The sequence below is a fragment of the Strigops habroptila genome, chromosome 3 (genome assembly GCF_004027225.2).
Source record: "Strigops habroptila isolate Jane chromosome 3, bStrHab1.2.pri, whole genome shotgun sequence".
NCBI lineage: Eukaryota > Metazoa > Chordata > Aves > Psittaciformes > Psittacidae > Strigops > Strigops habroptila.
In genome coordinates, this window is record NC_044279.2 from 36,953,147 (window position 1) to 36,975,941 (window position 22,795).

The 22,795-nt window shown below is 35.8% G+C and overlaps 1 protein-coding gene across 3 annotated transcripts in view; it reads left to right on the forward strand.

Annotated features, from left to right (window-relative positions):
- CAND1 (cullin associated and neddylation dissociated 1) overlaps nt 1-16,154 on the forward strand; it is a 29,451-nt gene extending 13,297 nt beyond the window's left edge. For 2 of the 3 annotated variants that reach the window (XM_030479119.1, XM_030479120.1), the window contains exons 3-15: nt 2,675-2,829; nt 4,179-4,302; nt 4,727-4,983; nt 5,071-5,176; nt 5,648-5,793; nt 6,861-7,153; nt 7,779-7,920; nt 8,525-10,018; nt 10,777-10,872; nt 12,341-12,510; nt 12,607-12,771; nt 12,987-13,094; nt 14,144-16,154. In XM_030479119.1, coding sequence (XP_030334979.1) covers nt 2,675-2,829; nt 4,179-4,302; nt 4,727-4,983; nt 5,071-5,176; nt 5,648-5,793; nt 6,861-7,153; nt 7,779-7,920; nt 8,525-10,018; nt 10,777-10,872; nt 12,341-12,510; nt 12,607-12,771; nt 12,987-13,094; nt 14,144-14,368 — 3,481 coding nt within the window. In that variant the 3' untranslated portion in view covers nt 14,369-16,154. The remainder of the gene's footprint in view (nt 1-2,674; nt 2,830-4,178; nt 4,303-4,726; nt 4,984-5,070; nt 5,177-5,647; nt 5,794-6,860; nt 7,154-7,778; nt 7,921-8,524; nt 10,019-10,776; nt 10,873-12,340; nt 12,511-12,606; nt 12,772-12,986; nt 13,095-14,143) is intronic. The other variant, XM_030479122.1, reaches the window with a different exon arrangement.
- The last annotated feature ends 6,641 nt before the right edge of the window (nt 16,155-22,795 follow it).

Consider the following 22,795-nt stretch of genomic DNA (forward strand, 5'->3'; position numbering starts at 1 on the left):
CATTTTTAAAAGTTTTAAAAGTTGACCATATTGTCACAAGTTTTAAAAAGCTTGTGACCATATGGTCCTTAAATTATTGCAGTGTCAAAAGTGTGGCGTACTTGTAGTGAATAATGGCATATTTCTGAAAATTTAAACTTTTGCTTTCTTGATCTTAGTCTTGTTTTGATAATAAGATAGTTCATTTTTCCTCTAGAGTTTCAGTTTGACTTCAACTCTTGAAAATTAGTGTTTACTAACCCTGTAGACATCATTTAAGTCTCAGCTTTACTAGAATCAACTTTAATGAAAAGCAGATAGAGTATTAAAGTTCAGTGTGGAAAAAACCTGAAGCTTCTATGGAGGCATTACATTCTAATGTAGTCCTAATATAATTAGTTGGTAATTATATTAGGCTTTAAGATGCTCCTTTCTTCACATTTATTCATACATTGATTTACACATATTTCAGTTTTCACCTCTGATTTAAAAAGAGGTTGTCTGTGTACATTGTGCATAATGTTGGAGGACAGATAGAAAATTTGGACCTTCCCTTGTAAGCCACAGAAACATCCATGATTTCTGTTGTGTAATGCTTGGCTCTGTCAGTTGCAGTAGGAGGTATGGCCTCTTAGATCAGCACTTAAACCTCTTTAACACTGTCTATCCTCAAAGCACAAGTCTGATGGAGCAGTTGCATGAGCTTGCTTTGACTTCTGTACTGCAAGTTGAGCCCCAATTTCCGCAAAACTTAAGCTTTTGAAAAATGCTTCCTAGAAAAATAACAATTCTGCAGATTTCTCTGCACCCCTCAAAATCTTAACCAATTATTTTGGTACAAAGAGCTTACTTAAAATCCTCATACTTTACTGCTCGTTAAAGTTCACACTGAGAAACACGTATGTAAAATCTCTTGAAAGTCTTTGGTGCTTTCTCACTGTGGCTGAAGTTGAATTTGATGGTGATGTGTGTAACTTCAGGCGTGTTTCACAGGAAGAAAAACACTGAAGTGCTGTTGAAAATCAGGCTGTAGGATTTCCTTAATGGGACATCTGGAGCAACTGCAGAGCAACTAGGAGATGGCCTGTGCACAAGACCAAGTCAAAATGCTATTCATTATCCCTTTGATTCAGACAGAAAATAAATAGTAGTTTTCTGGAGTTACATCTGCTTTCCTGTTAATTCTGTTGTGGGTTACGCTTCCAGTTTAATTCCCACGTTTTCTGTAGATGGTCCTTGTTACTGCTGTCTTCATTTTTGCCTCAAGCCATTGCTTTTTCTCTTGTATGACTGTTGCACACAGCTCCTTGTCCTCCTGCCATTGCTTCTGTCGGGGTCAGTGCAGAATCTAAGCTTGGTAGAACTTTAGCTTCATGTCACATCTTGTATCTAGTGTTGATGTCTCATTAGTAAGCATGCTTTCTTGATTTCTTGATTTCATAGTGATGTTATGGATGCTGCCACAGAGAATTAAAGAGAGAATAATTGGCAAGATCAACATACAGAGGACAGAAGCTTACAAAAAAGGGAGCTATGTCTTTCAGAGAAGTTACTGTATGCGTAGGTTGACTGTAATATTTTTTGCTGGAACATGGTAGGAATGCCTATAGCACAGCTTGTAACACTTTTTTCTTTTTTCAGAATTTGATGTGTGTGTTGTTAACATAGTATGTTTGAGGGAGTTGAATTAGATTAAAATATTTGGTGATTTAAAATATTTTGAAATCAGTTTCCCGTTTCTGAGATGCTTTGCCTGAAGATAGGTGTTTTAAAAATACAGAGAAAGTAGGTAAGCAAATTTGGAGCAAGAGAGGGGTAGTAGGAGAAAGAGAAAGAAAAAGTTCAGAGTTCTGACGGAGGTTTTTCACAGGTGAATGGAAGGAAATAGAGACAATATAAAGCTTCCCTTTTGGAACAGAACATTAACAATGGAGAGAGATGCTAAAAGTTGGTGATAGGGCTTGGGACTATGGTGAAAGATGGTGTATTTTTTAGTAATGCACTAGACTTCACTGGGACATCTGTGGTTTTAGCGTTTTGAACAACTGGGAGCATTTGACAAAGGAATACAAGATTAAAATCCTCAAAAGAGTTGGAATGACTGAAAACTCACAGTTCAGGGAAAAGAGGGAATGTTACTGCGTGCTGTGTGTATAGTGGTGCTGGGTGTCTGTGTGGAGGAGGACATGCTATGTTGTTGGGTTTTATTTTGTTGTTTGCATTCTATTAAGGCACTCTAAAGTATAGAATGAGTCTGAGTCTGTATCAGATTGAACCCAAGTGTTGCGTAGAATAAAGATGCAGTAATAAAGAACGTTGCTTACTTGTCTGTGGACTAAGCAAGCACTGATGATCAAGCACATAAACTGATGGCTCTGGCTAGGCAACTTTTGTTCTAAACCTTGGTGTTAAGTGAGAAGTAAGAGGGACCCTGGTTTGAGACTCAAGCAAGACAGTCATGCAAAACCCGTTTCCACCACTGGATTAAAAACATGTACTAAACCACTATTTTGTTACGAAACTGACGGAGACAGGTTATCAACCCAACCAGTTGAAGGTTTTCAAATTTTAAAATTATGCTTTATATTACTACCAAAACCAACCTGAAGTTTGTGACTTGAATGCGAAATACTGAAATGAAATGAGGGAGGTTATTTAAGGTTGCAGATTTAATACTTTTCTTCTGTTTATACAGCCTTGGCCCTTTGGTGAGTAAAGTGAAGGAGTATCAAGTGGAGACCATTGTAGATACCCTCTGTACAAACATGCTTTCAGATAAAGAACAATTACGTGACATTTCAAGCATTGGCCTTAAAACTGTGATTGGAGAACTCCCTCCAGCTTCCAGTGGTAAGGCATTTTTTGTACTCAAGACTACCTAGTTTTATCATTTCCTTACAAATTAAGAAAAATTACAAAAGCTGGGTCCTTCAGCGAAGAGGCTTTGGCTCATTTAACATTGGAATTAATTTGTCAGAGGAAAAATGTATGGCACAAATATCCTTTTAGATGTTTCTTCTCTGTATTTCCAGATTTTGCTAGTTCAAAAACTTTTTTACTAAAGGATTGCATTAATGTGAAAAACAAATTTGCAGTATATGAACTTCAGTATAACAAATTGAGTGTAAAAGCCTCCTATTTTAATAATTGCCTTGGTGGAACAATTCTAGGCTGTAGTAATAGCTAAATCTCATCTTGCGTTTTGACTGATAGTATACTTTAAAATTGATTATAACTTGGGTATTTTTCTTTTATGATCTTCTTTCTTGTCTCAGTTTCTGGCAAGTGTTTTGGAAAGTACCCTGTGTTTCTAACAATTGCCTGATAAATGACTGAAATGCTTACCTGCAGTTTTAAATGAAGGCAGTCTTCCCTTCAAAAGAAATAGTAATGATGAGCAGCTCATCAGTTAATGGCATTACTTTTTTATCCAAGTAATTTTCAGATATCATAATGTAAGATATGAATGAGAATAGAGAAGTCATTCAAAAGGGTTTGGAAATGCATGTTTTAGAGACTGAGGTTTCTTAAAAAAAAATTAGAGTGCTAACCATTAGGTAACTGATACCATGACATGAGTTTCTTTTCTTGTCAAAATTACTCCAAACACTGTTAAACAGTTGGGGAACGGGGGAAACTCTGGAGTGTGGTAAAGATATTTTTACTTGAATTTTAAGATACTTAAGGTATACATTTTCCCCCGTTTCTCAAATGTTTCAGCTGTATTTCAGGTACTTATTATTTAAGTAGCTGCTTGGACAAAGATTTTTCTTTTTTTGATATACAGCTGTTCTTTAGAAGTGGCTCTATCTATTGCTGTGCTTCCCCCTACCTGTAGTTTATTCCTTTATTTTTATTTATAGTCCTTTCATTTATTGCTCTAGGTTTGTCTTGGCCTTCACTTTCCATTGCTTGCCCTGCCAACCACAGTGTACTTTCCCATAAGGTATATAAACCAGACAGTTAGGAAGCCCTTCTTCTCAGTATGTTTGTACATAGATAGTCTTTCAGCTCTAATGCACAGTATACGTTATACTAGCAAACAAACTGGCTGTTCAAGCTTGTTTTGTTGGGTGGGAAAAGCTTCTTTATGTTGAGATCAGGTTGCTTTCCGTGGTCATGAACATGATCTCTGGTGTTAAAAAATTGTATCTCCCCCCTCCCCCCATGAAAATGCTGAGGTTTTGTTGTTGTTTCAGGTTCTGCATTAGCAGCTAATGTTTGCAAAAAGATCACAGGGCGTCTCACTAGTGCCATAGCCAAACAGGAAGATGTGTCTGTTCAACTGGAGGCACTGGATATTATGGCTGATATGCTGAGCAGGTAAACTTCACTCTTCCAAAATGCTGGTAAATGCTGATAAATACTCCTTAAAGCTTGAACTTTAATTTTCCAAATGTTACATTTAAATTACTTGGAGTTATGTGAGATAATATGGTAATGTATTAAATATAGGTGAAACTTCATTTAGGAGAAAAAAGTGAATGTATTAAAGATAAGTTCATTGGTAGATTGCTTACTGTTTCATCTTCTGAGAACTGTAGTTTGAAGGTTATTTTAATGTTTATTGCTTTGAGGGTATGTTTTAAACTAATTAATTTTTTAAAAAGTTCCGAAAGCTTAAATTTAAAGACTTAATTGGTATCTTTGTGTGATGTTTTGGGGATATTTAAAGGAATTGTTGTAAATATATGAACAAAGTTATCTAGATTCAATTGGTTTGAGTTTGTGTTTTGTCTGTTTTAAGGCAAGGAGGACTGCTTGTTAACTTCCATCCTTCAATTCTGACCTGTCTGCTCCCCCAGCTGACTAGCCCCAGACTTGCTGTGAGGAAAAGAACCATCATTGCTCTTGGTCACCTGGTTATGAGTTGTGGCAATATGGTTTTTGTTGACCTCATTGAACATCTGTTAACAGAACTGTCTAAAAATGATTCCATGTCAACAACTAGGACCTATATACAGTGTATTGCTGCTATCAGTAGGCAAGCAGGTCATAGAATAGGTAAGAAAAAGATATAAATTATTTTTAACTTTAAAAGTTTTTATATGAGAGTAATTACTTTGCTAACTTTTTTTTTTCCCTTACCAGGTGAATATCTTGAGAAAATAATTCCTTTGGTTGTAAAGTTTTGTAACGTAGATGATGATGAACTACGAGAGTACTGCATTCAAGCCTTTGAATCCTTTGTTAGGAGGTAAGATCTAATAGTGTGTGCCATTTGATGTCAAGAGACAGTCCCCTTGGTTCAAAATATTTTTGCAAGCTCTTAGCTGGAACTGTTCCTATAACTCTGTCTTGTAGCTTAACTTTTAAGTGGTATGTTATGTCTGTACTTTAGAAACTTTCTACTGTGTCATTACTACTTACACAAACAGGAAAGGGAAAGTATTCTAATAATACTTGTTGTCCAATAGTGATGACAAAAACATAGATACCCAAAGGCATATCTTGGTTTTCTGCAACCTTTCAATCTAGCAGATCGAGTTATATGGTAGCATTGCACTTTCTGACCTTTCTTTCTGAATTTCTGTAATTCTGATTGGATGCATTGAGGGTACTTGGTTTGGCCAATGTCTCCAAGATACAGTATGTATCATGAAGTCTTTTAGAAGTATTTTAATTCTTCAAAGTAATTTGACATTGATTGTATTTTTGTATTATGCAGATGTCCTAAAGAAGTTTATCCTCATGTATCTACTATTATAAACATTTGTCTTAAATATCTTACCTATGATCCTAATTACAATTATGATGATGAAGATGAAGATGAAAATGCTATGGATGCTGATGGTGGTGATGATGATGATCAAGGTATATTCTCCTTTTGATGTGGGGGAGAGGAAGAGCTTGTGAACCTGCACTCATCCAAGAAAATCAATATGAGTGGTACTGCTGTTAAGTACCAGCATTTGAATCACCTGCATGCTTTTGTATTCAATTTTTGTACAATTTTTAAAAATACTTTATGAACTCACTTGTTAGAATAAAAGTATAGGATGTTGGTGCTAGAGATAAATAATTCCAAGGGTAAACAAATATTTTAAAATACTTGAAAGGTAGACAATGTCAGAAGCATGTAGGGTGATAAAACTAAAGTGAGAACATCAGTTAATGAATTGAAAATACATATTCAGCCTGGGAAAGGCTTCTCACTACTTTCCTCTATAATACATTGTTACATAATGCATAAAATCAGAATAGATTGAAAATTGCAAAATACTCAGTATTTTTCTGTAGGATAACAAAATGTTTTAGAGTGAAAGGTATGAGGTATTTATTGTTAATATGGTGACAATATATACCTTGCCATATGTAAGCTTTATGAAAACTTGGATACACAAGTAATCTGAACCCAGAGCGTAATATTCTCATTACTTTAAGAATGAGTGAGCTGCATAGTTGTTGCTTTAGTGCATAAAAAGTTAATTTGTATTGCTTATTGTATGGTGGGGTTTTGTTGTCATTTTTTGGGGTAGAGTATGGTTTGATTTACTGGTAGAAAGAAACAAACAGAACAATTTGTTGAATCTTGATCAGCTAGTAACTGTTGTTGCATTGTTGCTTATGTCATGAATAGAGAGGAATATGGTTTAAATCAATAGTCAGGCTGTAAATATGATGGGAACTGCCTTGTCCTGTTTGCAGTTTAAATTAATACATGTATAAGACTAGCGTGAAAAAATTGGCAGAGAAAATAACTAGCCTTATGATTTAGGCAGCTTAGAAGGCTTTTTATCTATGGTTTTTAATGTACTTCTGAAACTTGCTTTGGTGTGCTTTATGCAAAGAACCTAAGTGTATTCTTTTTAATTGTTTAAAATAAAACTTAATGCTTTGATTGTCTAGACTTGAACATATGCAAAATTTATTTTTTCAAGGGAGTGATGATGAATATAGCGATGATGATGACATGAGTTGGAAAGTGAGGCGTGCAGCTGCTAAGTGTCTGGATGCTGTGGTTAGCACACGACATGAAATGCTTCCCGAATTCTACAAAACTGTATCTCCTGCTTTAATAGCCAGATTCAAAGAACGTGAGGAGAATGTTAAAGCGGATGTTTTTCATGCATATCTTTCTCTTTTAAAACAAACTCGACCTGTGCAAAGTTGGCTTTGTGATCCTGATGCAATGGAACAAGGAGAGACACCGTTGACAATGCTTCAGAGTCAGGTTACTTGTCAAAAATTTTGTTATCTTTGAGAAGAGCACTGAAGTTGTGCCCTGTTTGTAAGGATAGTTCTTGAAATGTGCCATATCATACTTTCCTCATACACAGATTACAGTTGATTACTGTAGTACTAACAGAGAGAGCAAGCCGGCTAAACTGGTCCAGAGAAGTGCAGCAGTCTTGGAAAGTGAAATTAGAAACTCAGCAAATATGCTTATCTGATTTCAGTAGTTTATCACCACCTGTAAAAGTTGCATGTCCTATGTAGTTTAGCCAAATTATGAAAGCAAAACGGTTATTTTTTTGCATTCTATAATGCAGATGTAAGCTCTAATGTTCTAACTTGATTTGCTAGAACACATTTTATTTGCAGAATAAAAAGGGTAATGCTGAAAAGCTTTGAGTGTTTTGTTTCCTCTCACCTTTTCAAGTCAAATTACTATTTTTTTTTTTTTAATAGCATGTCTTTTGAATCTTAATTTTCCACTGTTTTCTATAAATTCTCTAGTTCCCTAGAGAAATCAGAAATAGAGGGGTAGGACACATCTTTCTTTCTATCGCCCTAGTGATCAAAGATGAAAGAAATGTAAGCTATGGAATCAATTAACAGATGTGTGATGATTACAGGTCCCCAACATAGTTAAAGCCTTGCACAAACAGATGAAGGAGAAAAGTGTGAAGACTCGTCAGTGTTGCTTTAACATGCTAACTGAGCTGGTAAATGTGTTACCTGGAGCACTAACACAACATGTTCCTGTACTTGTACCAGGTATGAAAAACATAATATTAACTTAAAGATTTATTAGTAAATTGAATGTGAAGTTTCAAAATCTTTAAATCTTTACTGCTTTTTGCAAAAGCTTTGAAGCATTGCTTCTATTTAAAGAAATTGGCAAAATAATCAGCTACTATGTGGATGCATATAAATATTTGAGAGACATATTTCAATCTTGAAAACAAGGGTTCCAAGATTGAGATTTAATTTTTTTTTACTTCTTTATTTAAAGAAAAAGATGATTTGATGCTTAATTGCAAGATCACACTGCATTTCTCATCTCAACAGAGTGAAATATTGTTCCTGTTTTAGCTTTTGGGACCTAAAATGTTGAATTTTGAGGTAACAAAGGAAAGTAAGTTTGGAAAAGTTTGAAGGTTCAAAATCAGTTTATAATTCAGAAAATACATCGCAAATCATCAGAGGGCCCATGTGCTCTGTGTAGAGGAAGCTTGAAAACTAATTGATTGAATAAACTGGTGAAAGGGGCTTAGAAGCATTCAAGAAAGGTTGTGAGCAGGAAAACAGAAATTCAGTATTGCTGCCTTCCTTCAGAAATTTTGCTAACCTAAAAATATATTTTTCTTTTTTCTTCCAGGAATAATTTTTTCACTGAATGACAAATCAAGTTCTTCTAATCTGAAGATAGATGCATTGTCCTGTTTGTATGTGATCCTCTGCAATCATTCTCCCCAGGTGTTTCATCCTCATGTTCAAGCATTGGTACCTCCAGTTGTAGCTTGTGTTGGAGACCCATTTTACAAGATAACATCAGAAGCGCTTTTGGTTACACAACAACTTGTGAAGGTTATTCGTCCTTTAGACCAGCCTTCTTCCTTTGATGCTACTCCTTACATCAAAGATTTGTTTACTTGTACAATCAAGAGATTAAAGGCTGCCGACATTGACCAGGAAGTGAAAGAAAGGGCAATATCTTGTATGGGTCAAATAATTTGTAGCCTTGGTGATAGCCTAGGCACAGACCTGCCTAGTACACTTCAGATCTTCCTAGAGAGACTGAAGAATGAGATCACTCGGTTAACTACAGTAAAGGCCATGACATTGATAGCTGGTTCTCCTTTGAAGATAGATTTGAGACCAATCCTTGGGGAGGGAGTTCCTATTCTTGCTTCTTTTTTGAGAAAGAACCAGCGAGCTTTGAAACTGGGTACTCTTTCTGCTCTAGATATTTTAATTAAGAATTACAGTGACAGCTTGACAGCTGCCATGATTGATGCTGTCCTGGATGAGCTTCCACCACTGATTAGTGAAAGTGATATGCATGTATCACAGATGGCCATCAGTTTTCTGACAACACTGGCTAAAGTATATCCTTCTTCCCTGTCAAAGATTAGTGGGTCCATTCTCAATGAACTTATTGGGCTGGTGAGATCACCTTTGCTTCAGGGTGGAGCACTTAGTGCCATGCTAGAATTTTTCCAAGCTTTGGTTGTGACTGGTACAAATAATTTAGGCTATATGGATTTACTGCGCATGTTAACGGGCCCAGTGTACTCACAGAGCACAGCACTTACTCATAAGCAGTCTTACTATTCCATTGCCAAATGTGTTGCTGCCCTTACTCGAGCCTGCCCTAAGGAAGGACCGGCGGTTGTAGGTCAGTTCATTCAAGATGTCAAGAACTCGAGGTCCACAGATTCCATTCGGCTTTTGGCTTTGCTTTCTCTTGGGGAAGTTGGGCATCATATTGACTTAAGTGGACAAATTGAGCTGAAGTCTGTAATATTAGAAGCATTCTCTTCTCCGAGCGAAGAAGTCAAATCAGCAGCATCTTACGCATTAGGCAGTATTAGTGTTGGCAATCTTCCTGAGTATCTGCCGTTTGTCTTACAAGAAATAACCAGTCAGCCTAAGAGGCAATACCTTCTTCTTCATTCCTTGAAAGAAATAATTAGCTCTGCATCAGTGATTGGTCTCAAACCATATGTTGAGAACATCTGGGCCTTACTCCTGAAACACTGCGAATGTGCAGAAGAGGGTACAAGGAATGTTGTTGCTGAATGTTTGGGCAAGCTTACACTAATAGACCCAGAGACTCTGCTTCCACGACTCAAGGGATACTTGGCGTCAGGTGAGTAGTGGTAAATCATGTACATATTGTAGCAAATGGCCTTATGCTATCTATTAAATCTAGTTTTGCAAATTATTTTCTTAAATTTTGTGATATTCTTGAAGTTTTGCTCCCCCCAACAACAATGTGCAGCTTAGATGGTTCCATTTTTGCAAGTTGTTGGTTGTACATAATATGTATTACTTTTATGTTCTGCTTTGAGACTGTGGTATTTCAATTGATATTATGTTTAACAAAGACCTATAAGCTTAAAGCAGAATGAACATGGGTGACAAAAGGACAAATAGACAAACCAATTAGAACATGTTGACATTCTGATGTAAATTACAGTATTCCTAATTTTCAGATAAGAATTCAGAAATTTTTAAGGATTAGGAAAGATCATTGTGCATACCTTATGAATCTTGTCAGTAGAGTTCCTGATCTGAAACTGTTTTCTTCATGTGCTTCTGCTTTGAAGAGGAGAGTTATTTGTAGGCCTACAGGTGATGGTAAAAAAATCTAATAGGCTTATTACTTGAATTTTCTGTACCAAATAACATTAAATAGTTATTACAAATGTCATGGTATTCTCCTCCCTTAAAATGCTTTCTCCATAGATTTAGTTGTTACATATTGCATTGATAGTAAGAAATAGCATTTCTTGTTTAGTGTTCTTAAAAGTACTAGAAGTTTAAAAAGAATTGCAGTGAGCATGATTCAAATTCTGTAGTTGTACTGTTTTAGTGTTACATATTCACACTTTTGTTTCATATTAGGGTCTTCATATGCTCGAAGTTCAGTGGTTACTGCTGTTAAGTTCACTATTTCTGATCATCCACAACCGATAGACCCACTTCTGAAGAACTGCATAGGTAAGTTCTTTACTTTTACTGACAGCTTCTACGTTTTCAGGTAATAGAATTGCATTTAAAATGTGTTCTTTTTGTTTTCAGAAGTAAATATTTTTCAGGTACTAGTATTAGCTGCTAATGATAACTGTTGGAACAGTTATAAAATGTTTCCATATTAGCCAGTTATTTCTATTAATCCTAGTTTGCTTGAATTCTGAGCAGTAAAAGTTGTGTGATTAAAAATTACATATATTGAAGCTGTGATACAAGAAGCTAGGGTTTTTTGTAAGATGGGACCCAAAAGCTGATTTCCTGAGCGGATTTTCACGTGCTCTTGCCAGATTATGTCAGTTTGATGGTGGTAAGTTACTGTCTTTACTCAGGAGGGTGGTGTTGGAAATATTTGACATTCCATCACTTAAAATAATAAATGCACATCTGAATTCTGAGTATTATCAGGTGGTGAATTGTAAATTTAGGTCCTAATGATTTTATAATGCTTGTGGTCTGAAAGCATTTGGAAGTGTGTATATTTTTACAGGGATAATGTAATCAAAGCTTTCAGTGTAATACCAGTACGATAAAGAGATTTAGCAGTGCTGTGGCTTTTTGATCTTTCCTCATTTGTATGACAAAGTATTGTAGAATTGTTTAATATGCTATGGTGAATGTTTTATAGTGGATTAATTATAGGTTTAAAGATCTGTAAAAAATTGTGTATACTGCTAAACCTAATAGGGGAAAAAAGATTAATCTTTAAAAACATACAGTCTTGTGGAGAGCAAGGTTTTTATTTATGGGGAAGTGGAATCAGTTCCTTTGTGTTATTTTCATCACTAAGCTTCATTTTTTTTTTTTTTAATTATATATTCAAGAATTGCTTGTGGGCGGTTTTTTTTCCCCCTGCTGTGTCTGCCACGGAAGCTGCCTTGCCCCTTTGGTTTCTGGAAATATGAGTTGATTATTCCATAAAAAAACCAAACTATTGGTATCTTATGCTTAAAAAATCTCAGTAATCTTTAGTTTTGTTACCCAGTTTCTTTTTTTATGTGTAGAAGTCACTTCGGTGTTTACACCTTGTTGTTTTTCTCCTTTTTAAAATTTCACTCCTCATGGAAGTTGCTAGTAAAACTTCACAAACATTGAGGAAAATAAGATACGTTCCTGCATGAATTTATTTTAACAAGGCTGTGTTACAGAACTATAGAAGTTCTAAGTTGAAAATTCCTGAATGCAGGGTGGGATGAGAGAGGTATTTGTACATTAATATATACTGAGCTAGGGTTATTTTTGGGCAATCTAAGAATTCTCAGTATATGCTGATTTAGGGTTAAAAATCAGTATTTTGATAGTTTCCTTAAGAGGGGTTCTCTAATTCTTGAACTGCAGAATTGAAATTGTTTTTCTGATACAACTAAGCAAAGATATTTTTAAAGTAGCAAATGAAAAAGATCCTCATAGGTTCATTTGTTTCTGTACATGACTGCAGGTGATTTTCTGAAAACATTGGAGGACCCAGATCTCAATGTCAGGAGAGTAGCACTGGTGACGTTTAACTCAGCTGCACACAATAAACCATCATTAATAAGGGACCTCTTAGACACTGTGCTTCCTCATCTTTACAATGAAACAAAAGTCAGAAAGGAATTAATCAGAGAGGTACGTTAACTAAGAAAAAGTGTTATATATATGTAAATAGATTCTTTGTTTTTCTAAGCATATTACTTCTTAACTTTGTTTTTTATCTGCAAACAGGTGGAAATGGGACCATTTAAGCATACAGTTGATGATGGGTTGGACATAAGGAAAGCAGCTTTTGAATGCATGTATACTCTTTTGGATAGCTGTTTGGATAGACTAGATATTTTTGAATTCTTAAACCATGTAGAAGATGGCCTGAAGGATCACTATGATATTAAGGTTAGCTGTTACTTTTCTCTGTGTAAGCAGAATATTTTGCATAGTGAATAGACTGAAATGGTAAAAATATTATTTCATATGCTTAAGTACTTCACTGTATTTGCCATTTTCATTAAAGTGTTGCTGTTAAAAGGTTACACAGCATTGCAGGAAATGTATCTTCATATATGTGCTGAACATAACTAATTGTTGAATTACTGTTTTTCTCAACCTAGATGCTAACCTTTTTAATGTTGGTGAGACTGTCTACCCTTTGTCCAAGTGCAGTGCTGCAGAGGTTGGATAGGCTTGTTGAACCTTTGCGAGCTACCTGTACAACTAAGGTATTTAAATTTAAACTGATTTAATTATTTTGTTGTCTTACAGAAATATAAATGAACTTGTGTATGAAGAATGCTTCTGTAGAGCTGCAGCATTTCCTGAGTTACAGTTGATAAACTGCAGTAGACAGAATAATAGAAATATGTGTGCCTTTGTACATGTATTGAATTTCTTTAAATTACAAATGGAGAGGGAGACTTTTTTGCTTCTTTTTAAATACCCTCTGATCCTTGATGCCATTTCTTTTGCTTCTTAAAAATTTAGCTGCCACTTGGGCAACTTGTAAGTCTCACTTCTTTATAAATAGTGAAACTGGAATATTGAGTTTTTCCTGACTTCTGATTACATTGATTCAGACAAACATTTGGGTGATGAAGGAAGGAGGCAGAGTAAACTAGTCCTTTTTTTGCTGTTTTTTGTTGTTTTTTCCCCCTTAAACATTTATATTAGAAGAGTCTTGGGTCTTGTTACAGTTAGTCTCCTTCCATTCCTGCTCTTGTCTTGATCCACCTGCATGCTCTGACAGTCACTTAATGCCTGATTTACTGTGCTTTTCCATTACTGTAGTCTGTTCTATTTCCCATGGAGAAATTTGACTGCTTTTAATGATAGTTTATGTTTGTATTATTGAAACATCTTTGAGAATTATAACAGAAGGTTAGCAGTTATTCTAATGAAGGTCAACTTTTAAAAAATGTTGTATTCTCTGTACTGTGTACTATGGAAGTACTATGATAATATCAGTTTAATGTCATTTACTGACCTTACTAGCTAGAGGTTGGCTGCTATAATTATTTTGGTTTGTAACTTACTTGGTAGTTTACGACCTTTTTCTGCTTACTTTGCAGTAAACTGCTGGTATAAAGTCTGCTAAAAAGTAGTTGTTTGGGTTTTTTTGTTTGGGGTTTTTTCTAAGAGCTTAGACCATTTTGAAAGCTGTTATGAATGGTAGAATGGAATGAAATAGGTCTTTGTAAGATATTTTATTTTAAGGTGTGTGTAAAGGGAGGGCTAAGCAAAAGTTTCAAACATATTTTCATTTTTTTCCTAGGTAAAGGCAAACTCAGTGAAACAGGAGTTTGAAAAGCAAGATGAACTGAAACGATCTGCTATGAGAGCAGTAGCAGCGCTTCTCACCATTCCAGAAGCAGAGAAGAGTCCATTAATGAGTGAATTTCAGTCACAGATAAGCTCTAACCCTGAGCTTGCAGCCATCTTTGAAAGTATCCAAAAAGATTCATCATCCACTAACTTGGAATCAATGGACACTAGTTAGATGTTTGTCCAAAATGGGGACCATTACGTTGAACCATATGATGCACTGAATTGACAGGTTATGAGTAAGAAACAGAAAATGTATCTAATCTACACATTGTTCCACTTTATTACCTTTATGGAGACAGTTGGCTTTTCCCATTGTTGCTTTTCTAGCATTTATTCCAGAAATATATTTCCATAATCCAGAGTTTGTTAACCACTCTTGTTTTAGTGGATTTGGCCACATTTGGGAATTAAACAGTTGACTCATGGTGTATGGAAATAGGTTCCAACATCCATTTGCCCTGTAATGTTTAGGATTAAAATGTCAAAATTTTGTGACCATGATTTTTTTTTTTTTCTTTTATTCACTCCTTGTGAACAAAAAAGGGGGGGAGGTGGGAATCAAGCATCCAGGTGCACCATGGTTTTGTATAACTTTTTATTCTTTTTTGTTTCAGCTTCATAAATTGGTTTGGCTGGCAGATGGAATCTGTGTAAGATTTATTATTCTAAAGAGGGTTTGGGCACAGTTAAAAAAGGCAGACATAAATGTCATTTTTAAAGGTGTGGGGGTTAGAAAACAAATATCCCTGTTGTGCACACTAATTTTGCATGAGCAAGTTTACAAATATATATTGTCTGTAAAACAGCATGTGCAGTTTATTTGTAATGCTAGTTAAAATAAGTTCTACTGTATCAGTGCGATTTTCAGGTATTTTGACATACAGACCATTCATACAGGAAGGGATGAATGAAGGTTGGTTTTCTTAACTTGGCTTTTTTAAATGCCAGGAGTATGACCCTGCAGATGTTAAATATGGTAATTCCTGCAGTTTTCATGGTTTTTCATTCCCTAAGGCTGGATCCCCTGCAATTGAGGTGGACAAACTGGAAGATCAGAGGGAAATAGGATGAGATGGAGGTAAAATGAGCAGAGAACAATAGCTGCTCAGTGGCTTCTGAACTCTGGATTCAACTTTGCTTTTGTTATAAAAGTATGCAGGAAAATTTCTTCAGTGGCTTCTACCTCCTATTCTTCATCCAGCAGCCTTTTCTAAGGCACTAATATATGCTGTTACCTAGACAAATATTGCCAGACCATCATTTTGTGGCTGTGAGAATGTTTTCTGGCATGTGTAACCACCAGTAGATTGCAGTGCTGTAAGTGTCATACAGTATTCTGGAGAGATAGGAAACAGAATGGTCATAAGACTGGAGAGAGGTAGAAAGTGAACAGATAGAAGAAGAAAATCTGCCATGAATATGCTGAGGTAATTTGAAGTGGACTAGAAGGTTATAGCAGTCCCACGATAAGCTGGATTTAGGGATTTAATAGCAAAAGATGGGGAACAACTGCCTCAAACTAAGACTTGTCATTACTTGGTTAATGCAGTTGCTTAGTTCTCATTTTCAGTCAGATCTGAATTTGATTTTTCTCTAGTTAACTAGTATTTTTTAGCTAGTTTGAGATTTGGAAACCTTTTACATGGATACGTGGCATAAGCTGCTACGTGACTAAACAAACATACATTTTTATGACCTCAGAGACAGTTTCCTGTGAGCATTTGGGCTCGGGGGAAAATTCTTCACCTTACACGCTTGCGGCTTGGGAAAAGCAGGGGAGATATTGGTGCATTTTACTCTAATAAAAGGACCTGAACGAAGAAATCTATGAACTCATTCCGTAGTAAGAATTCTAATGCTGTAGAAATTTTTGAAATTGTAGCTTTCTCTGTCTCCAAAGTCTTCATACTAATGTAACAATTGTCTTCTAGAAGTAGAAATAAATGAGATTAAATGTACCAACATATCTAAATGTCATGAAAAAGAGTGGGATGACTTTAGAGAGAAACCATATGGTAGAAAAAGCACTGTGAACTAGGTGCATTTTATCTTGCTATATAACTCATCTACTTCAATGACAGCAATATACAAGCCTCCTAATTAAGAATCTGTTGTGCTAATTAGTTGTCAAGCTAATCTTGAACTTTTGTGTTAAGTTTTCAGAGTGCATTAAAATGTTTTGTAGACCTAAAGCTAGGTGTGAGAATGGTATGATAAACATGAAATGTGAGGGTAAAATATGTAAATGGAGTAGGTGCCAACGGTAAGTGATCAGAAGTTGAGAGATTCATGTGTGTACTACCATAATGCCTAATGTGGTGGGTGCAAATATTGTTTGCTTTGTTTTACAGTGCATTACAGTGGAGCAAGCTTAAGGATAGAAGAGAACGTTGAGCTGTATTACATAGTGGACGCTTTCTTGCAAGAGAGTAGTTTTCACTTTGACCAATGATGAAGCAGGTGGAAATCTAAGAATTCAGTTTTCACTGTAAATTACGGCAATTCTAAGAGTCTGGTTCTCTCCAAGTAGCAGTTGGTTATTTCACAATGCAGGAAGACAGACTTACAAAGGTTGTAACTGCAGAATAATTATTAAAATGATTGATTAGTTTTATAAAATCTAACCAGGTTAGGTGTTCAAATTCCACTAGCCTTCACTGGATCCCTTGCTTGAAAGGGTTTGTTTGTTTGTTGTTCCCCACTGTATATCCAAGTATTGGGGTAGATCTGGTGTATTTATGCTTTTAGTGCAATCAGGTAATTCTGTTCAGGATGACGTCAGGAATACCTGTAATTCTTTTTTAAATGCTAACTATTTGAAACTAAAATATGAAATTACTCTTACTGAAACAAAACCAGAATTCTGAAAGGCTGCTCTTAGAGATTTTATTTATTTATTTTACTTTTTTATGATAAGAACTTTCTCTCGTGTTTTTAATCATTTTGCACACAGGCAATTGAGACCAATTAATAAGCTTGCACATAATATACAAATGGTTGGCTAGTCCTCATATTGTAGATTCTTGCCTTTAAATATTTTTCTATCTCAGAAGTACTTAATGCTCTGATTTTCTATGAAAAATTGAAAACTACAAGTATCTTAACGAACACTGCACTTCAATCATATAGATTTATTTTTTCATATATTTTTCCTTCAAAATATTACATCTAACACAGCAGTTGACAAAATAAAAAGCTGAGTTACTTCCAGATTGTATTTTTATGAGGTGAACAAAGCAGTACACATGCATGCAAGCAGCATTGCTGCTCTCCAAGGAAGAATCATTTTAACATTTCATCAACTCAAATTAGAAATGTGAATTAAAAGTTCATAGCTGATACTACTGTATTTGGCTTAACAGATACACTCAGTAATGATTCTAGGAACCAGTTCACGCTGCTCTGGGTGATTTAGTAGGGATTTAGTAACTGTTCTCATATTTACTGGTACTTCCCCTTCCTCATTTCCCCTTGAGGTGACTTCAAAAGCAAAGTAATGTGGCCTTGGAAGTGACTTTTTGTTTTGTTTTGTTAGTCCTGATCATTCTGACTGAAATTACACCTGTTTCTGCCAGATACCAAAGGGTTAAGCCTGCAGCCTCCGTGCTTTATTTCCCTGTTGCTCTAAAATTCAGATAAAAAGTACTGTTCAGATGAAAGTAACTGCTCTTAAAATTAATTCCGTAAAAATGAAAACTGTTAGTTTATTACTTTCTTTTTGTTCTTGTTTGCCCTTTGCTAGGAGATGGAAAGACTTGCTTGGCTGCACTATTGAACATAGGCAGGCATTGTGACAGTGACTGTTGCCCACTGCTCTAGAAGAGCCCTTCAATACAGATTTATATCTCTTACACTAAAACTGACCTTTTTCATAAGTATCCATTTATATTTTTTCACTGTATCCAAGTTTTGGGGAGGAGAAGGAAATTGGAGTTCTTGAGACTAATGAAATAAATTAATCTTCCATGACCTATGTTGGTGAAGCAGGGAAGTTTTCTGCAAGAGGTGCTTTTGGAAGGATCAGGCAATTTTGCCTTGGTAGGGAGTTAGATTTCTTTAGATTAGTTTCTACCCATGAGGCTTTAATGTTTCCACGTAATCTTTGGTGAGGAGAAAACTGCCTTCAGAAAGGTCATCCCTCCCCCAAAACAAACAAAACAGTTTCTGCTGATTTTAGCCTGTATATTGTGGTTTAGAACATAACACTGAAACAGAAGAAATAAGTGATGTTTCTGAGAACCATGCAGACACTGGCTGGGAGATGGATGTTCCCTGGAATGTAGCACCAAGAAAGAGAAAATGAAATCTTAAAACAAGAATATTTTAATTTAAAATAATTCTCCTTTCTTTTGTGTTCTGCATTTGATCATCTTTTTGAAGATTGGAAATACAGAAGTAATTGTCAAGCTGTGACCTTCTGTGATCCCAGAACTTCAGGGGTAATTTCTATTCCCTGCTGCTGCTTTAAAAACAATTTAAAAAATCCAAGCTTAGGTGTTTTGACAAAAGTACATAGTAATTCTGAAAATACTTTTATTCTGGAGGAGTTAAAAGGTTTTTATTGTATTTCCATTATTTTTTCATTTATTCTGAAGAAATTCCTTCGCTTCATATGTAGATTGCTCCAACCTGATAACTATGAGGCAGTTACATAAAGCTGCTGCAGACTTTAGGAAACAAGCTGTGTCACTTTGGGTAGTGAATATATTCCTGTAGTAGAAGAAGTTTGCAATTCACTCTTTCCCAATGTTACTAATAGATGGGAAAAAACCCCAAACACTATCATTCACAGATGACTATAGTTTCCATTCAACCTCCAGCCTTTCTTCTTTTCATCTGACAACTATTGGGCTTTTAATAGTCTGATTGCTTTTACTTTGGATGCCACCCGTCCTGGGAATTCTTGTTCTTGTGATGTCAAGGCCTCTAGAAGACTTTATTTTCTTCAGTCCTTACTAAGGTTACTTGCCAGAAGGCTCAGATTTATGTCCCATATGTATGATATTTCCATTGTGCATGGAGACAGTTGTTTCATGAATTGCATGTAGTATCCATTTTACTGATTGGTGTCTCGGAGAGATGCTATGCTTAAATGCAACTGAATGCCATTTTTGAGGAAATTCGTAGCTCAACCACTCCCTTCTGCAGTGAAAATCCAGTATACCTAAAAATTACTGGAATTCAGAGCATTTAAAAAAAAACCCAACCAAACCACACACACACAAAAAAACCAAAAAACCCACACATTTTTTATTTAAAAAGCATACCTGAGGACAAAAGAATATGTTCTGTGTGCAACATGACTAATGGAATGTAGCTTCACATAAATTTTTCTCTCGGCTCTCAATTTCTAAATGCTTGCACTGTATCAAATGATCTGCAGTTCTGGACCAGCTTGCCAGTGAGAAGGTGTTTTGTGTTGTAACAGCAAACTTTCACCTACTGATGGAATGTATGGGAGGAGCTACTTTGATTCTTTTCCTTCCACAGCTACTGATCTTCACACAGATAGCAAACTGAAATGTCAGCCACCTTCGACAGAAGGGTAAAAATTAACAAATGTTTTAAAAAATACATACTGGATTTCCTATCATCCTGATTCCTTTTCATAGTCAAACAACTTTAGCATATTATTTTCCAAACGCAAAGATAAGCAAATGAGTCTTCATTAGGAGGAAGATATTAAAGTGACTGAGTGGTACTGCGTTCTTGTTTTCCCTAACACCTTAGGTTGAAAAAACATCTCTCTGGTTTGAATTGTGACTTGTTTACAAAAACCATCTCATCAAAATTAGAAGTGTGGAACTGAAGCTGTGGACAGATGAGATGGTTGATTTCAGTACCTTGGCACGGGGGCAAACAAAGTGAAACACTAAACCCCACATGGAACCCATTCTGGCATATAAAGTGGGTTGAATTCAGCTGTGATAAAATGGTAGAATATTTGTATCTCTAGTAGATGATGTGAAAGTTGTTTGACATGGAAGATTATGCACTGTTTTGATTTTTTTGGAGAGTGTATATGTAGACACAGTGGCCTTGGTTGCAGGTAATTTTCAAAGACGTTGGCAATTTTTATTCAGTTCCTTCACTCCCAACGTATAAAAATAAGAGAAAAAAACCCCAAATTTCTGTAATTTTTATGGTGGTGTTGGTATTTGATTTCTGCAAGACCATCGTTTTTCTTTCTTCCCCCACCCACCCCCAAAAATCTATCCAGGAAAAGTCTAAAGTGGAAATTCGGTTAAGTGGCTTTCAGCCTTGTGCATTCAGTCAGTTTTATAAGAAAAATTAAGAGAGGCTAGTTATCCATGGAGAAGGTAATGTTTTCTCAATGGTTTGGATAGGATGTATTCAGGTTGAAACAGTTGGATATTATCAAGGGCTATGTAAGGACAAAGAATTATCTGAAATTGTAAAAATTCCTGGATGTCCATTATTATTTCAGATTATTAATTATTATTAATTTCAGATCTGTTAGATGACTGAACATGGCTGGTTCAGGAAACTTGAAGCTAAAAGAATGGCAAGGGCAGGCTACTGCATACAAATGTGAATCTACATTGCTGTTTGGCAAATGGTTGATAATTGTTGGCCTGTTTTTTCCTAATACTGATGTCATTAGGCATTTATTGCTCCGAGACTTTTCACAGCTTAGCTATCAACAAAATATGCTACATATTACCGAAGTTCTGTTTGATTGAGGGAGGATGAGGTTGAAGGATGGTTTGGGAAGAGTGCAGAAACAGTTGGGCAACTGACTCGGTTTCTTTTTCCTTATATATCTTTTAACATATGGAATAATGGGAAACAAAATGGTCCATTGGCAGGTTTAGGTACTTTACAGAAGAAGGTCGAGAAGAACACAGAATATAATGAATTTTCTTTGGTCAAAGTATTTTTTATTTGCTGTCTTGAGGCGTGCACCAGCGACAACAAAGTCTAGTATGGCTAACCAGATAGACCTGGTAAAATCCTTTGTCCGTGGGATCAGACCTTCGAGTTGAGAGAACAGATGTCTCCTTGAAACCTAGAGGAATCACCGAAGAGAATCAGACCTGTTTAAGAGCAACCCAAAGGCTGCCATCGCAATACGGATGCGACTTTATATGCTTAACTACATCTTATAAGTGAGGTACATTCCTTACTACAGAAAGAAGATAACTGGGGAGCATGTTTTGCGACATGCTTTTTAACACACATGCAGCGAGGGCCCATAGTTATGTTTAGTATGGATGCTGAGCAAAATACACTCTTGTAAAATGAGGACTACACAGTGCAGAAGAAATATCTGGTCATGTCTACCCCATCATTCAATTCATATTGCAACAGGTAGGTAAGTAGATGTAGGGGAGCTTTATTTTACTGGAGGTGGTGGAGTTATGCTTATTTGCTGGTCTATCCAGTTTGCCGTAAGGATGCAATGCTCTACTTTTGACAGGGTTTTTTAATTGTAGTTTTAGTAAGTGCGCAATTATATTTCAAGGGAAGGTTCATCCTAAAAATTGCCTTCCTTAGCTGATCTCCTTTTGGAGAATTCATCTCAGTACTATTTTAAAGAATTCCTCTGGCAGCATTTAATAGCTGAAACTGAGTGGTTAATATTTCTAATAATTCCAATAAATAAAATTTATTTCCAGCAAAGGAAACTTTAAAATGCTGCTATGTCAACTAAGAAGTAAAGCAAGCAACCACAATGCACAATTCCCAGGATCAGCTAAAACATTCTGCAGGAATTGAGTCAGATGTTCCTCCTGCCTTTGGAAATGGTAAAGAGCAAATGCGAGAACATTTACTGTATATTCATCTCCTTTATTTGAGCTTTAAAGTGGTCTAGTGGATAAATGTGATTTGAAATCAAGAATGCTGATGCTTTTTTTAAAAATACATGAATTTGCAGACTTAGCAACGTGTTTAGGCTATGAAGGAGACCACTTCTGAAAAAATGACCTGCTACTGCTGTAGGCTGCAGCTAACACTTGGAACACATCAAGGAGCAATCTCTCCAGATAGTGCTTTGAAAAAGCAAAGAATATAATACAAGGTTTAAATATTTATTTGCAAAGTTACCCGTAAACGTTGCCATGTTGTTTCTGTGCTACTATACTGTTTGTTTACAAGTGACATGTTCCAATGCATGCACTTTAGGGACTGTGAACAGGTGACATCTTTTATTGTGAATGTTTGTTTGCTTTATGTCACTACAAACCCAGTCTTGCTTGCCTTGATCAAATCTTGCATACTTTTCTGTAGTTTTACCCGGAGTACAGCCTAGAGCAATAAAAACAGAATTCGTTTCTGACAAAGCTAATGTTACAGAAATAGAGAAGCCCTAAGAAATGTCTGAGGTCTGCATGCAGAATAGTATGTTTGACTGCAAAGATGTCATAGCTAATACACTCCATATTGCAGACCAGCTATTTATTTGACAAAGTAGTGGAAATAGGTTTGTTAAAAAGTACAGTGTCTAAGAACAGCATCAGAAGTATCTTTGATAAATCTGTTCTTACAGCTGGTTGACCGTGTGGCTGAAGAAGAGTCTATTTGCAGTGAAGTCTGTCTACATTGCTCATCAATGGTCTTTGCTAAAGAAAAATCC